This window comes from Danio rerio, chromosome 21, assembly GCF_049306965.1.
Source record: "Danio rerio strain Tuebingen ecotype United States chromosome 21, GRCz12tu, whole genome shotgun sequence".
NCBI classification, from domain to species: domain Eukaryota; kingdom Metazoa; phylum Chordata; class Actinopteri; order Cypriniformes; family Danionidae; genus Danio; species Danio rerio.
The window spans coordinates 25,742,121-25,757,500 of record NC_133196.1 but is presented as its reverse complement, the minus strand read 5'-3'; the positions used below and the strand labels follow the sequence as shown (position 1 = coordinate 25,757,500).

Genomic DNA, 15,380 nt, shown 5'->3' with positions numbered 1-15,380 from the left:
ACTGATCTGAGATCGCAGCATGTGTTGTGAAGGATGGATCTAGCCTCGAAATCATGAACATCAGTGTAACGATTGGCTAACGGCACAGCAACGTAATGATATCATCTGATTAATATTCAATTATCCATGTAAGCAAAATTAAATTAGCAGTAAACGGTTTGTTAAATATGACACGCAAAACCTTCCCACGTTAGTTGTGGGCTGCAAGCTGTACACTCTCATGTATTTCATCATGTATTTCAATGCATATCTATGTATTCAGTACTACATTTAGAAAAGATTTTCTTTATTATATTAGCCTAGACAAGATGCCTAGAACATGCAAACTCCTCACAGAAATGCCAACTGAGCGGAGGTTCGAACCAGCGACCTTCTTGCTGTAAGGCGGCAGCACTACCTACTGCACCACTGCTTCGCCCGTATCAATCACCGACATATTAGTGATAAAACAGATAACACATAAATTATAATTCCTTTTTGCATACATTTTTAAAATGTATTCTTTTAAGATCAGCATTCAGTACATACTTTCGGTATTATCTTTGCTTAAACTGACCCAATCTAATCTTGTTTATATGATATGAACATGCACCTATGCAGGCTTGAGCAACAGAACAGTTACTATGACAACAAGTCTCAGATAAGTTTTGAAGAACGAAACGATCCTTGATTGTGTAAAATCGTCAACATCCAAATCCAGCTAATTGAGTAATGATTGTACGAAGAATGAACCCCTAGTCACAGTAAGCATTTTTTTTCTGATCGAATAGCTACCTGATTCTGAAATTGCTCCATTTATTTTTGATCATATTAATGATTAAACAAACATTCCAAACGGTGGCATTGTGTTTTGCATTATCAATGTAAGAGTACATCTGGCAATGTCATCTAACCTTTATAACACTCTCACATTTATTTATTTATTTATTTTGGGAAAAGTAACATTTATATATGTGGCTTCTACTTTTTTTTTCAATATTTTTAAAGTTGAATTAAGTTAAAGCAGAAATTCTTATTGTGGGCAAAAAACCTGAGCGAGAGAGGATTGAAGCAATATTGTGTTCTTTAGGTTTACAATCCAAAAAAGAATTAAAGAACCTTGGTTTTATTTTCGATTGTGATCCTAATTGTCATATTAATCAAGTTACATGTTTTTATCATTTGAGAAATATTACTTTCCTACCTTTTGATGATGATAAGAAATAATTCATGCTTTTATTTTCTCTCGGCTTGATTATTGCAATGCTATTTATACCAGTTCACCTAAGGGTTCTATAAGGAAGCTGCAACTGATACAAAATGCAGCAGCCAGACTTTTAATGAAATTGAAGAAATGAGAACACATCACACCTTCTTATATTTCTGACTGCTTATCAAAATATAATCCAAACCGTTTGCTGACTTTATATTTGCTGTTTATTATGCTTTATTTGTCTATATTTTTATGTGCTTTGTTTCAATGCTTGTTTGTTGTTTGTGTAGCACTTTGAGTTGCATGTATGTAGAAAAAGCTATACAAATTAAATTTATTATTATTATTATTATTATTACAACCAGATGCATTTAGATCTGCCCAGTTTAGTCTAAAATGCATCCTAGACCACCTGAATTCATTTGAATGAATCAGATCAGAAATGACCAGGTGTAAACAGCTCCTTTAAGATTCACTTTCATACTTACACTGTGTTAAGTCTCATTTGTGCTCCGCCTGACAATTTTAAAGCGGTTTCCTAGCATCTTGGATAGTTCCTTGGTTTCTGTGATTGTTTGCTGCATTAGCTGACCTTTTGCCTTTTTTATGGATTACCCTTTTTGCTCAGCCTTGGAAATTCAACCCTATAGTACATGTTTTGACTTTGCATTCTCTTAATAAAGCTGCATTTGAATTCCTACCTTTGTTGTAATGCCATTTACAATACAATTAACTTATGTTTTACAGTTCTCCTACAATAGATTTCTGTTTCTATAAATCCAAGGTAAGACTTGATCCTAATATACATTCAAAATAACCTTAAATTATTCAATATTTATCATGTGTCTTAAAAAATAATAATCTATAATAATAATAATAATAATAATAATATTTTTCCTAAGATATAGTAAATATAAACATATTTTTTGAATTTCGTGTTTTTAAACTCTTTTCTTTATACAGTAAGTTTAGCCTTGTGATTTATTTTAAAATTAACCCTCTTTAAAATAGAAAAATAAATGCTTTGTAGCATTATGAATGTTTTATTTGAGTACATTTTTTCCAGATGAACACACATTAACACAAAAGAAGATATTTGTAAAGAAGGCTGAGTTCCATAATGTTTCCCTACTGTGGAAGTCAATGGCTACTGGCTTCTTCAAAAATTTCTTCTACTGTGTTCAACAGACGAAATGAACTTAAACAGGTTTGAAACAATAATAGGAAGAACAAATTATGACAGAATTAATTTTTTTTTGGTAAACTATCCCTTTAAAAAGACTTAAAATGGCTAGTTTACTCAAAACTGAAGAATCTCTCATGATATACTCCATTTGACACCATTGACCTCCATAGTATTTGTTTTCCTCTTATGAATGTCAACATATCTTCTTTGAATAGAAAAAGAATAAAGAAACTCATGAAGGTTTGGAATAACTTGAGGTTGAGTACATTTTCAATTTGGATCTCCCTTTAACTATCACTGTTGATCGATCTAGTTTGAGATAATGCTGAAAAAATCAATTTCTTAAAAAAACCCAAATCAAATTCTAGGGTGCTTTCACACCTAGATGCTTGTTTCGGAACCTGGCTTGTTTGCCCAGTTAGCATGGTTTGTTTAGCATATGTGAAACCCGCAATCGCGCTCTGATCCACGCCAAACCAATCGGTCAGAGATCACCTGAATGAGGTGGTCTAAGCTCGATTGAAACGAACTCTGGATCGGATCGATTGTAGCGAGAAAGCAATGTGATCTAATAAACCAACAAACTAGGCTATATCACAGTGTAATATGGTTGTGTAATAGCCATATATATGACTATATGAAGAGTGCATGATGAGTGGGGCTGTATGTTAATCCTACTGGTAAATGTACGTTTCATGTCGAATACGAAAGTGAAAGCATGCTGAACTATCACTAGTGCTGTTCATCTGATAGGAAAATTGACAGAAATTACCATCGGATAGTTTTTATTTTATTTTCATGATATTTTGTTTTAGGACTAGGCGACGCAGTGGTGCAGTAGGTAGTGCTGTCGCCTCACAGCAAGAAGGTCGCTGGTTCAACTGGGTCAGTTGGTGTTTCTGTGTGGAGTTTGCATGTTCTCCCTGCATTTGCCTAGGTTTCCTCCGAGTGCTCCGGTTTCCCCCACAGTCCAAAGACATGTAGTACAGGTGAACTGGCTAAGCTAAATTGTACATAGTGTATGTGTGTGAATGAGTGTGTATGGATGTTTCCCAGAGATGGGTTGCGGCTGGAAGGGCATCTGCTGTGTAAAATATATGCTGGATAAGTTGGCGGTTCATTCCGCTGTGGCGACCCCGGCTTAATAAAGAGACTAAGCCGAAAAAATAAATAAATGAATGAATGAATGTAGAAGGACTATTGTTCCACACTACTGATCAACATTGATCTGCATCATGGTCAGACTGTAGTCTCGCTTCATCTGATATTTTTCTCTATAATTTAAGCCTATAATGCAAAATTTAGCCAATGTTTCTGAATAGATTGATTGATACAATAGATAGATTTTTACAAAACTTGACAACTGAAATGAAGCTATGAAAGAGAAGGTCTTACATCTCTGATTTATATTTTGGTGACGATGTCTGTGGGTGTCAAAATAAAGTGTACATTTTTGCTTATAATGTTTTATTTCTCATCACCATAAATTAAAATAACAATGTATGACAGCTAAGCGGATTTAATGCAACTCTTCAAAATAAACCCTGGAACTGAATTGATCTACATGTGTGAAAGCACCCTTACTGAGCTCAAAATTTAAAACAGGGTATCACTTAAGTTTAAGTAACAATTTATATTATTTACTACTTATATTATTACTACTAAATATTATTTATATTATTACTTCTTATTATCTGCATATTATTAATATATTAACTGATTATTAGTACTTAAAATATAATTATATTTTAAATCCCTAATCCTACCCAATACCTAAACCCAACAAATAACTTACAAATTATTAAAAAGCAGCTATTTAGTAGTTTACTAGAGCTAAATGTTAATGGTTTGTTAATAGTCTTTATTGTACATTAAAATAAAGTGTGACCTAAAACAGTGGTATAACTAAGCATTATGTACATGCAATATTGCTTATTGCTAGTACTAATCAAAGTAATTGTAAGATGTTTTAAACCATATTGTTTTTTAATACATTAAGCATCAAAGGAAAGTTTGCGGCAGAAAAACAACCTGGTAAACGGCGGGTTTGTTTGTGAGTACACAATGTGACTTGACCCACCCTGTAGCTCTTTGTCTCCTTTCATCCATCTGATGGTTGCGGCGGGTTTGCTGCCCATGGAGGTGCAGGTTATCTCTGTCTCGTTGCCCTCGCTGACGATGTCCTCGCGGGACTCTATGATTGGGTTTCCTGGTGGGACTGAGAAAAGACAGACAGATTTTACAAGGCGCTCTGTAAATCAAGCACCACTACAGTCTCATTCAGCCCAGGGTGCAGTGATGGACTAACACAGAAGGATGAACACATCAGAGAAAATAAAGTAAAAGAGTGAACCGCGATGAAGTATGTACTCTGATGAGTAGACGATCGCTGGTGAAACATCTTATGCAACAGAAAGCAATACATCCAGTTGACTAGAACAAATCTGTTGAAACATTCAGCCCTGACTTGGATAATTGGAAATGTTCACAGGCATATCTTAACAAGGAAACATTATCGGTGAAAAGATTGGAATAATTAAGATAATTGGAACAAATAGGAAATAAGTGCTTTTTGTGTACTAAAAATGCATTTCATTTATCAGAATTACAATATAAACAACACAATTGCTAATTATCTTTGATCTTTACCACTGTCTCCAGTCTGACATATTACTTCAGAGAACAAACTTACACTAACCGGACACTTTATTAGATACACCTTACTGGTACAGGGTTGGAACCCTTTTTTTTGCCTTCAGAACTGCCTTAATTCTTCGTGGCATAGATTCAACAAAGTATTAGAAATATTCCTCTAAGCTTTTGGTCCATATTGACATGATAGCATCACACGGTTGCTGCAAATTTGTGGGCTGTACATACATGATGTGAATCTCTAATTTCACTACATCACAAAGGTGCTCTATTGGATTGAGATCTGGTGACTGTGGAGGTCATTTGAGTATTGTGACCTCATTGTCATGTTCAAGAAACCAGTCTGAGTTGATATGCGCTTAAGTATATGGCGCGTTATCTTGCTGGAAGTATCCATCAGAAAATGGATACACTGTGGTCATAAAAAGATGGACATGGTCAGTAATAATACTCAGGTAGGCTGTAGCGTTGACACGATGCTCAATTGGTACGAGTGGGCCCAAAGTGTGCCAAGAAAATATCCGCCACACCATTACACCACCACCACCAGCATGAAACTTTGATACAAGGCAGGAAATCCTACCATTTTACCATCCTACCAGCAGAAATCAAGGCTTATCAGACCAACATTTTTTCCAATCTTCTATTGGTTATTTTTGTTAAGCCTGTGCTAATTGTAGCCTCAGTTTCCTGTTCTTAGCTGACAGGAGTGGCACCCGGTGTGATCTTCTGCTGCTGTGCTGTGCGTTCAGAGATGCTCCTCTGTATACCTCGGTTGTAACGAGTGGTTATTTGTGTTACTGTTGCCTTTCAATCATCTTGAACTTGTCTGGCCATTCTCTTCTGACCTCTGGCATCAACAAGGCATTTGCGGCCACAGAACTGCCGCTCACTGGATATTTTCTCTTTTTCGAGTTTTCTTTAAACCCTAGAGATGGTTGTGCGTGAAAATCCCAGTAGATCAGCAGTTTCTGAAATACTCAGACCAGCCTGTCTGGCACCAACAACCATGCCATGTTCAAAGTCACTTAAACCACCTTTCTTTCACATTCTGATGCTCAGTTTGAACTGATCATTTAACCATGTCTACATGACTAAATGCATTGAGTTGCTGCTATGTGATTGGCTGATTAAAAAATTTGCGTTTATGAGCAGTTGGAGAGGTGTACCCAATGAAGTTGTCGGTGAATATATATAATGATTTGGAAGCCATAATAATCAATTATTAACATCAATGGTTGTATATTCAATGTTGAAAATATTTCCGCAATATGTTTTTTGAAACTGTTATTAGGATTGTTCACAATAACAAATGGTATGATCCAACATAGGTTTTACTTTAAAAAAACTAAAAGAAGCTATCCATATGTATCCATCCTTGCCTCCAGTTTGTTTCAATTTCTTTTCATCCTCTTGTATACTCAATCCTCTTGTGTTTAATACAATTTTTTTCTATTAATATTAAAATATGTTACTTCTCAGTTGAATTATATAAGAAAGTAATTCTATATTCTTTTAAATAATAGCATTTTACATTATTGCCGTTTGTAAAATTTTTGAATTTAGTAATATTTATTTCCAAGAGGCTCAACATCTAAAAAAACTAGTCAAAAACCTTTCCAACAATCTATTATAAATGTGCAGTGTTTTTACGGAGAGGATAATTCAAAGGTAGAGGTTTCTCATTCTCCCCGAGCAGCAGGGTTTCATTCAAGCATTATGTTCCATCTCGGGCGTCTGAAGCTCTGGAAACAGCCACTCGACGCCATTCAGTGCTTCCTCAATACCCACCCGCACTAAACTGTGCTCTTGAATAATCACTTTTAAGTGCAGCTGATTTTTCCATGCAGTTATGTCAAGACGCACAACGCATTGCATGTACCGAAGACACACATGCACAAACACATAAACAATAATTCCACTGAATGGGCCCAACATGCAGCTGAGTCCTCAAAGAAACTAGCAGGTGAAGTGTTTGTTGAGTTGTTAGAGAGCTTTTAGCAGCCCCTCCAAACCTCACTGACAGTATTTGTGTGTGTGCATCTGTGAGTGTCTGTGTGGTTTAGCAGACCCCTTCTAAAATATGAATGAGCCAGTGCTCAGGATCTGGCTTGGCTGTGTATCAGCCCTTCTGTTGGGTGAAGATGAATGGCTATATCTTGATTCTACACTGCTGCAGCATCTCATAAAAGCTGCTTCACTCTGGTGATTGATCATAAAAGGATTTCACAGGAAACAAAGAAGCCCTGCATGTGTTTGTTTGTGTCTGTAGGTGTTTGTTTAGGCACCGTGTGCCTTCTGGGAAATCAGATGGACAAAACAACAGTCTCAACCTTAGGTTTATGACCCCAACTAAAAGTGTGTTTGTGTTTGTGTGTGTGTATATATGTGTGTGTGTGTGTGTGTGTGTGTGTGTGTGTGTGTGTGTGTGTGTATGTATATATATATATATATATATATATATATATATATATATATATGTGTGTGTGTGTGTGTATATACATACACACACAGTTAAAGTCAGAATAGCCCCCCTGAATTATTAGGCCCGTAAATTTTTTCCCCAATTTGTGTTTAACGGAGAGAAGATTTTTTTAAGCAAATTTCTTAACAAAATAGTTTTAATAACTAATTTCTCATAACTTTAATAACAATTTTTTATGATGACTATCATAAATGATGACAGTACATGATGACAGTACATAATATTTTATTAGATTTTTTCAAGACACTTCTTAAAGTGACATTTAAAGGCTTATCTTTAAACTAAGGTTAACGTAACTTAGGCTAACTAGGCAGGTTAGGATAATTAATCATGTTATTGTATATAGATGGTTTGTTCTGTAGATTTCAGAAAAAAATATATAACTTAAAAGGGCTAATAATGTAAAAAAATGAAAAAGGGAACATTTCTTTGCTCTGTTAATTTTATTTGGAAAATATTTAAAAAAGGAAAAAAAATTCAAAGGGGGCTAATAATTCTGTATGAGTATATATATTACTTACACCATGAAGTAATGCATTACTGATAAAAGCAATTTTGATTTAATGTTTTTATTAATGCTCTTATAACATCACTTCAGTGCTGCATGGAGAATACACTGTTGAGCAACTTCAGTTTTATTTCATTTGCATTCTGACAACTAAAACATGAGACAAACTTAAATAAAAAAATAATTTTAAACACTAATTTATTTAAGTCAGACCAGCAGCACAGAAATGAATCAGCTGAAACCAGCCGAATGTTATAATCAGAAACAAATAAAGCAAAAACTAAAGTTACTGTCAAAAGAATTGTCATTTCAAGAATATAACGCATTATTGTCCAACGCTGGTTGAATCCTTTGAACTTTTAGCTGAATACTAGTGTCTTGAAAAATATCTAGTAAAATATTATGTACTGTAATTATTGCAAAAATAAAAGAATCAGTTATTAGAAAAAAGTTATTAAAACTGGTATGTTTAGACGTGTGGAAAAAGTCTTCTCTCCTTTAAACAGAGAATATACAGGGGGCTATTAATTGAGGAGGGCTAATAATTCTGACTTTATCTGTATACATCCAGTAGCACATCGTATTCATCCTCAGCTACTTTACACAAACCTGACTGGTTAATGAGTTAGTTAATAAGTATGGTTATTCATGATACATCATAACGGTTTTTTAAAAAAAAACATTTGTGTGGATCTAAACTGGGTCCAATGCAGTATGTCAAAACTACAGACGACAAAGAAAGTGTACATACAGTGTGTAGTGTAGATGTGAGCTCATACTTAGCACAGTGATGTCGGCGTAGGCTTCCTGTGGAGGGTCTGTGTAGAGCTGGCACACGTATCTGCCCTCGTCTGACAGAGACACGTTGGATAACGATACACGAAGCTCGTTGTCTGAGAAATTGACCAGCTGGAATCGAGCATCTTTCAGGGCTGCGGAGTCAATAGAGAAAGAGAGCAGATGATAGAATGAAAAGTCACATCTTCACACTCCACTTCCATTTTAAGCAACAATAGAAACATGTAGGAGATAATTAGCAGTATTTTTTTTCCATTTGAAGGCTAGATTGTGTTTTCGCTGAGAAAAGAAAATCAGCCATATGCTCCTTTTAAGCCATTGCTTATATACAACACCAGGGGAGTCAAGCAAATAGGGAAGGTACAATATATTCTTCAGATTAGTTGAAAGCTGCTCCATGGGAGTATGTGAAGTGATTGAGATTGCTTTAAACTCAGAAGCACCAGTGCATCTATTTCTGGCATCATCTGACCTGAGCTTTATATCACTGGGGTTTGAAACAGGGACAGTGGCCATGGGACATGCCATGCTGGACCACTCTGACACCCAAGTGCAGTTTCATTTTAACACCTAGCAGAAAAAAAACCTTCTAGCTTTGTGGTGAGCAGATATCATACATGGGTGCTTTATGGCCACTTTTGGCTCTCTGGAGTTTTAGAGACTATAAACAAATAGAAATCCAAATGTTATTATCCATGATGTTAGTACCCCTGAAATACTATTTAGCTTGCATCAATAATTATTTTATTTTAATGTAGATTAGATAGGATATCATTGAGGTTAAGGATTTATGTTTTATATCTTTTGTTTATTAGAGTAGATTAGAGGGGGTTTGTTGTGAATATTAGTTAGGTTTTGTTTGATTATTTTCTTTTCACACATAGCCAGTCTTTCTAACATTTCATAGTTTATTGTCTCTGATATTATATATACTTTATATATTCCATTCAATGATTCACTATCACTTTTTGCAAATAAATCACTATCATTTGTTCACTAATTCTTGTTGTCCATGCTTACTTTGTAGCACAATTTACTTAAGTTTTTGCGCAACCAAATACTGTGAAACTGCACTCCCCTAGACTGCCAGGGATTGTAACATTGTAACTGATTCATCAAATTCACTCTCATCTGGAACATCACTAGTGATTGTAAAATACTCCAACTAAATGATCGTAAACCATTTTTWAAAAAAAATAATTTTCTTTAGAAATTGGCGACTTACCAAAATTAGAAAAAACAAAGCAATTTCAAAAAGATCATCTTTGCATAATTTATCAAATTGTTCTACTGTAGGATTACTAAGCAACTAGCTAACTAACTAACTAACTACAAGCTATAGACAACCCTTAATCAAACTCACTCTTTTACTTCAGTAAACTAACAAGCTTACTTTGTTTCACAACGAGTTTGAATTTCAGGGAAAACCAAAATCCTCAGAAACCAATATCGGGAACGTTAGACAAGCCCCTCAAAAAACTTGTACAAGTAGTACAAGTTTTAGTACTATTTTATTATTTATATTTTGTTTAGTAATTATTTTAGTATATGTATGAGTGTGCGTGTATAATTGGGAATATTTTATATATACATTTATAATTTATTTTAGTTCAACTTAATTCATAAAGTTACATATACACTGGAACGGGCCATTGGGAGCACTGGGAGAAATCCCAATAGCCTGGCAACTGATTTGACTTGCTCCATACAGTTCCTCAGCCAATTATAGTACATTTACCAAATGATAGGCTGGATGAGTGTGGAGTTTTGTTCCAGTCTACCACTACAGTATTCAGTGTGTCCAAGATTACCCCTGTACAGCATGCTGTACTAAATGATGTCTATTTTATTACAAACGCCATGATGAAAATTGTATTTAGTAACATATAGGTAAACATTTTAGGTAATGTATTCCGGCTATATTTTGGATTACTTTTAGAATACTTTTTGATCCAACTTGTTTATCACATCGATTTCACATTGATTGTTTTCATATTAACAGAGAAGGGTCTGGCTGCAAACGTAAGTATCTAAAACACGAGAATGAAAATACATTGTATTCCTTGTTGCAATGACAAGTGTAATATTAATATTTAATAATATTATATTTCATCAGGGTTTCCCAAACTGTGGATTTGCGAAAAATCTGCAGGGAGCTGGGTAGGCCTTGAGAAAATCCTAATTGAGTGGCATTAAATGGTTGATTGGAAAAAGCAATAGGGCATCAGAGATCTGACTGTGACAAAATAATACTGCGTTTTCCCACACCATTTAAAAAGGTCTAGAAGTTTAACCCCTGCAAACTAGATCTTAAGTATGGTTGTTGAGTAATGACAATGAGTAAAGACCAATCAGGAACAGTTTTAGAGAAGGAGGATTGAATTGAATTGGAATCAAAGGCTTAAATTGACAACTAGTGCATGTCAAGTGTATATAACATTTGTGTGTCTCATTTAATTGGATGAACCAGCTTTTAAAGTGGGCTATTGTCACCCTGGCCTGTGTTTAGCATCGGTACTACACACAAGCCCTTTAAAAATAGGCTAAATAAATGCAGGCATGGTATAACGTTCCAATATGATTTCATATATGCTGAATAATGCTTACTTGATAAAGCTAAAAAACACCTGTGCGCTTGTATCCAACACACCAGTCACTTCCATGCTTAAAAGCTGATCAAGCTCACTTGAGAATCTCATGTCGATCCTAACTTACGGTTCCCTCTCCTAATTACGCAGAGGAACGGAATCCTTTCGGCCCAGAATAATGAGGAGTCCATTAGGGCTCGCTTTGCCGGTGTGTGAGGCTGAGCGTGAAAAGTAAATGGTGCTGAGTGTAAAAGAGAGAAAGAGAGGGAGAGATTGGCGAAAGAGAGACATGGTCGAAAGAGAGAGATGAAAGCCTGCCGTCTCCCCCATCCCCATCCGCCCCCCACTCGCAGATAAATTCCAGGCCGATCGACAGACCATTTACGACACCGAGAGCACTCGCACACGTTTGTTCTTGCCCGCAACAGCAGAGTTCAAAGCCGCGTGCAAAAAAAAAAAAAAAGAGAGCACCATGAATAAATAAATAAAGAAATAAATAAAAGGGGAAATAAATAAAGAAATAATCGGGCATCATTAGAGATTTTTGAGGCGATGGGATCATGAAAGCAGGCCCTGATGGTGCGGGGTGTTGATTGTTCTTGGATCCAGCTGGTTAGCCATGCTCTTTCGCTTTCATTCAAAAGAAAAAGATAGACAGAGACAGCGAGCGAGAGAGAGAGAGTGAGAGAGAAAAAAACATGCCGCTCTACAAGGGCTGTAGACTCTCTGTGAGTCACAAAAGGAAAAAGATCTTCACCGTTCTCTATTTCTTCTACGTGCAAGCCCACTGCGAGAGCGTGCCGCTGCCATCCGCGTGGGAGATGCAAAGTCCATTTCTCTCCCAGATCAGCGCACTCGCACGTGGAAGACCCTGCTGCCAAGGCAAAACATTTCTCACCTTTGATCATGATGTCAGGGCGGCGTAAGCTCAGAGCGAAAATACAAATAAATAAAACATCACGCGCGTGTAGCTTTCACATCTATATTCCGCTGAACCCAAGTGTGTGTGTGGTGTTTATTCAGGTACAAGTCTGAGCTTGGGAGCGATACAGCCACACGCTTCGAAAAAAAAAAGAGAAGAGAAACAAACGGACCAACAGCAGCGCTGTGATCTCCAGCTGCCATTGTGGTGGTCTTTGTTTTGAAACGGCAAGCAGCGCTGCTTTCATGTAGCGGCCGCGTAATGTGCCACTAATTAGAGCGGCCAGCTTGAAAGCGGGAATGTGGCTGTCAAGGGGAGGGCAGGCAGAAGCTAATGATTTAATTCAATTTATTGATTGGGGAAATGCGAGGATTAAAATGAACTGATAAGGAGCAAGAAGGCAAACGGGTTTATAATCTATTGTGACTGTGCGTCAGGTGGAGAGACAGCAATAATTAGAGCATTATGAAAACATGAATAAGCGTGGTGTCAGCTCTAATGGGGAAAAGAGAGGGCAAGGAACTGGGGAGCCCATATCGGTGAGGCAAATAAAAGCTTCGAAGTAAAGAAAGAACTTTCGATATTCAGAGAAGAACTGAGAAAGGTCATGCATGTACTGAGCATGTACTGAATTTTTGAAGCACTGCTTGCAACCTCCCTGACCCTACCGCTCATGACCTTTGAGCTGTTGGTGGGGAAAATGAAAAGCAAGAGTGTCCATGTCAAAGAGAAGCAAAAATATACTTAAAAATCGAATAATTAAAAAAAAAAAAAAAAAAAAAAAAACCTATCCAGAATATGTTTTGCCCATCCAGCTGCAATCCAGTACTGGGAAACACCCATAGACTCTCCTTCACAATCATACACTGCGGACAATTTTGTTTCTTCAATTAATCTATATTGCTTGTCTTTGGACTGTGAGGGTAACCGAAGCACCCAAAGGAAACACAGGGTGAACATGCAAACTTCAGACAGAAAAGCCAACTGGCAAAGCCAGGACTTGAACAAGCAACCTTCTTGCTGTGAGGCAACAGTGCTAACCACTGAATAATGGATTATAAATTATTGATATTACTGATGTTATTTTATTTAGTTTTACTTAAATACAGTTTTCAAAGTATTTTTTAAAATACAAAGAATCAGACATTTACACTATTAAACAATTTGAAGTATCATACCAGTTGGCAACTACATCATACTCAAAATATATACATTTGTTACTTAATTAATATTTTCAAATATTTAAAAAAATCTTACTAATTTGTTGAAGAGTCACTTTCCTTGTCAAAAAAGATCAAATGATACTGATATTGATATTTTCCTGATATTTCTGTTACATGCCCAGTACATATATTACCCTAATTAATATTTTTTTTCACAGTGATTTAAAATAAAATATAACAATAAGTTATAAATGAATAAACAATGACTATATTTTTTAACTGTCACATGATGACGTTTTCAACATAAACCAAATTTGTCTTGTCATAAAAATGTAAACCCAAAGCATCCAAAAGGGACTTTAAGAAATGAAATGACATGTGGTAGAAGGAGAAATCTGTTATATGAGAGGAAAATAAAGTTGCAGTTTTTTAAGGTAAACTGCACTTTTTATCCATTCCCAATACGATCAAATAGTGTCAATTTTGATTTAATATAAACTTTAAACAAGAAATGTATGCAAATGAGATGTTGTAAAAATAATATGCCCTCAGAACATTCAGACTTTTTGCAAAGGAAAGTCAAAACTTTCATAAAAAAAGCAGTGCATTATGGTCCAAACAACAACAACAACAACATGTCTCACTGTGTACATGCCCTTTGCTGCTTGCTGTAGCATTTTCGGACACAGCGCCGGACACGGTGACAGCGAGAGCTTGCAGGGCCCCAGGAGGTTGTCCCACCGCAGTGAGAGAGAGCGCTTCTGTCGGCCAGCTACATCCAGTGCGCTGTGGGACTGCTGGAGAATGAAGCTCAGCATGGATTCTGTTCCCTTCTGAGGGCGCACTGCCCAGTAAACCAGCTTCCCTGCCTGACAAAACCCTTTAAAGCTTATCAACCTTAAAAAAGAAGCATGGACAAATGTTTTGGATTCTGTGTCTTTCATTTGCTGGGGATTTTTACAAGGCTTTAACCTGTATTATGTTCTTAGGGTTTCATTCGGACAGAGGATGTTTGGGAATGGTGATGCTGGTCCTTAATTCTTGCACAATGACTGTGTGTTGGTGACATATGAGGACAGAAATATATGCAACGGGCAGCATATACACGAATGGCTCAGGAAATAAAAAAGGGAAAGATTACAACACAGCAAGGACAAAAAGACAATGTGAGATAACACTGTCACAGCTTTGTGTCCTCTCAGCATGACACATTGCAGAGAAAATAGGAGACTTAAAATCTCATGGTATCCCACATGCATTGCTACATAGCGGTTTGCGACAAATGCACTCAAAATCTGCCCAACCTTCACTCAGTAGATCATAAAATCCTCATCTGATATCATTTAAATGGGTAGTTCAACCCAAAAATGTATATTGTTAATTTTTTTACCTTCATTCCATACCAAGATATGGGTGGCTTTTACGTCAATACAAAATCAACCATTTCACATGTAAGTTTTAGATACTCGGACACTCCTGTGTGACTTTCTTAGGGCCTACTCACACTATGCTATCCGAACCGTACCCAGGCCCATTTCCTGGATCATTTGTAAAGTGTGAGTGCTCTGAATCAGGCTCAGGCACGGTTCACTTGGCCGGCCCTGGCCCGGTTGGAAGAGGTGTGCCAGAGCGCAGTTCACTTGGGCTTTGGCGCGGTACGCTTGTGTGTAAATGCAAAACGTGCCTGAGCCCGAAACTGAAAGCGAGACGTGACATTTAAGGGATTGTTTCATTTGCGTTTGTTAATCCTTCTTACTGTTCAATAAACGCAAACTTTCGTAGTAAATAAAGATGCAAACCCCTCACTGAACGACAGCTGCACTGAGGACATTATGATTGTTTATGAGCATTAAAAGTGGCTGATCTGTTCGCCCAAATATTTGACT

The 15,380-nt window shown here is 36.5% G+C and overlaps 1 protein-coding gene across 8 annotated transcripts in view; it reads right to left on the bottom strand.

The window, feature by feature from the left end:
* cadm1a (cell adhesion molecule 1a) overlaps window positions 1–15,380 on the bottom strand; it is a 462,812-nt gene that overhangs the window by 105,331 nt on the left and 342,101 nt on the right. For all 8 annotated transcript variants that reach the window (XM_005161197.5, XM_021468894.2, XM_005161198.5 and 5 more), the window contains 2 exon segments: window positions 8,803–8,955; window positions 4,459–4,596 (listed from right to left, as the gene is read on the bottom strand). In XM_005161197.5, the coding sequence (XP_005161254.1) occupies window positions 4,459–4,596; window positions 8,803–8,955 (291 nt within the window).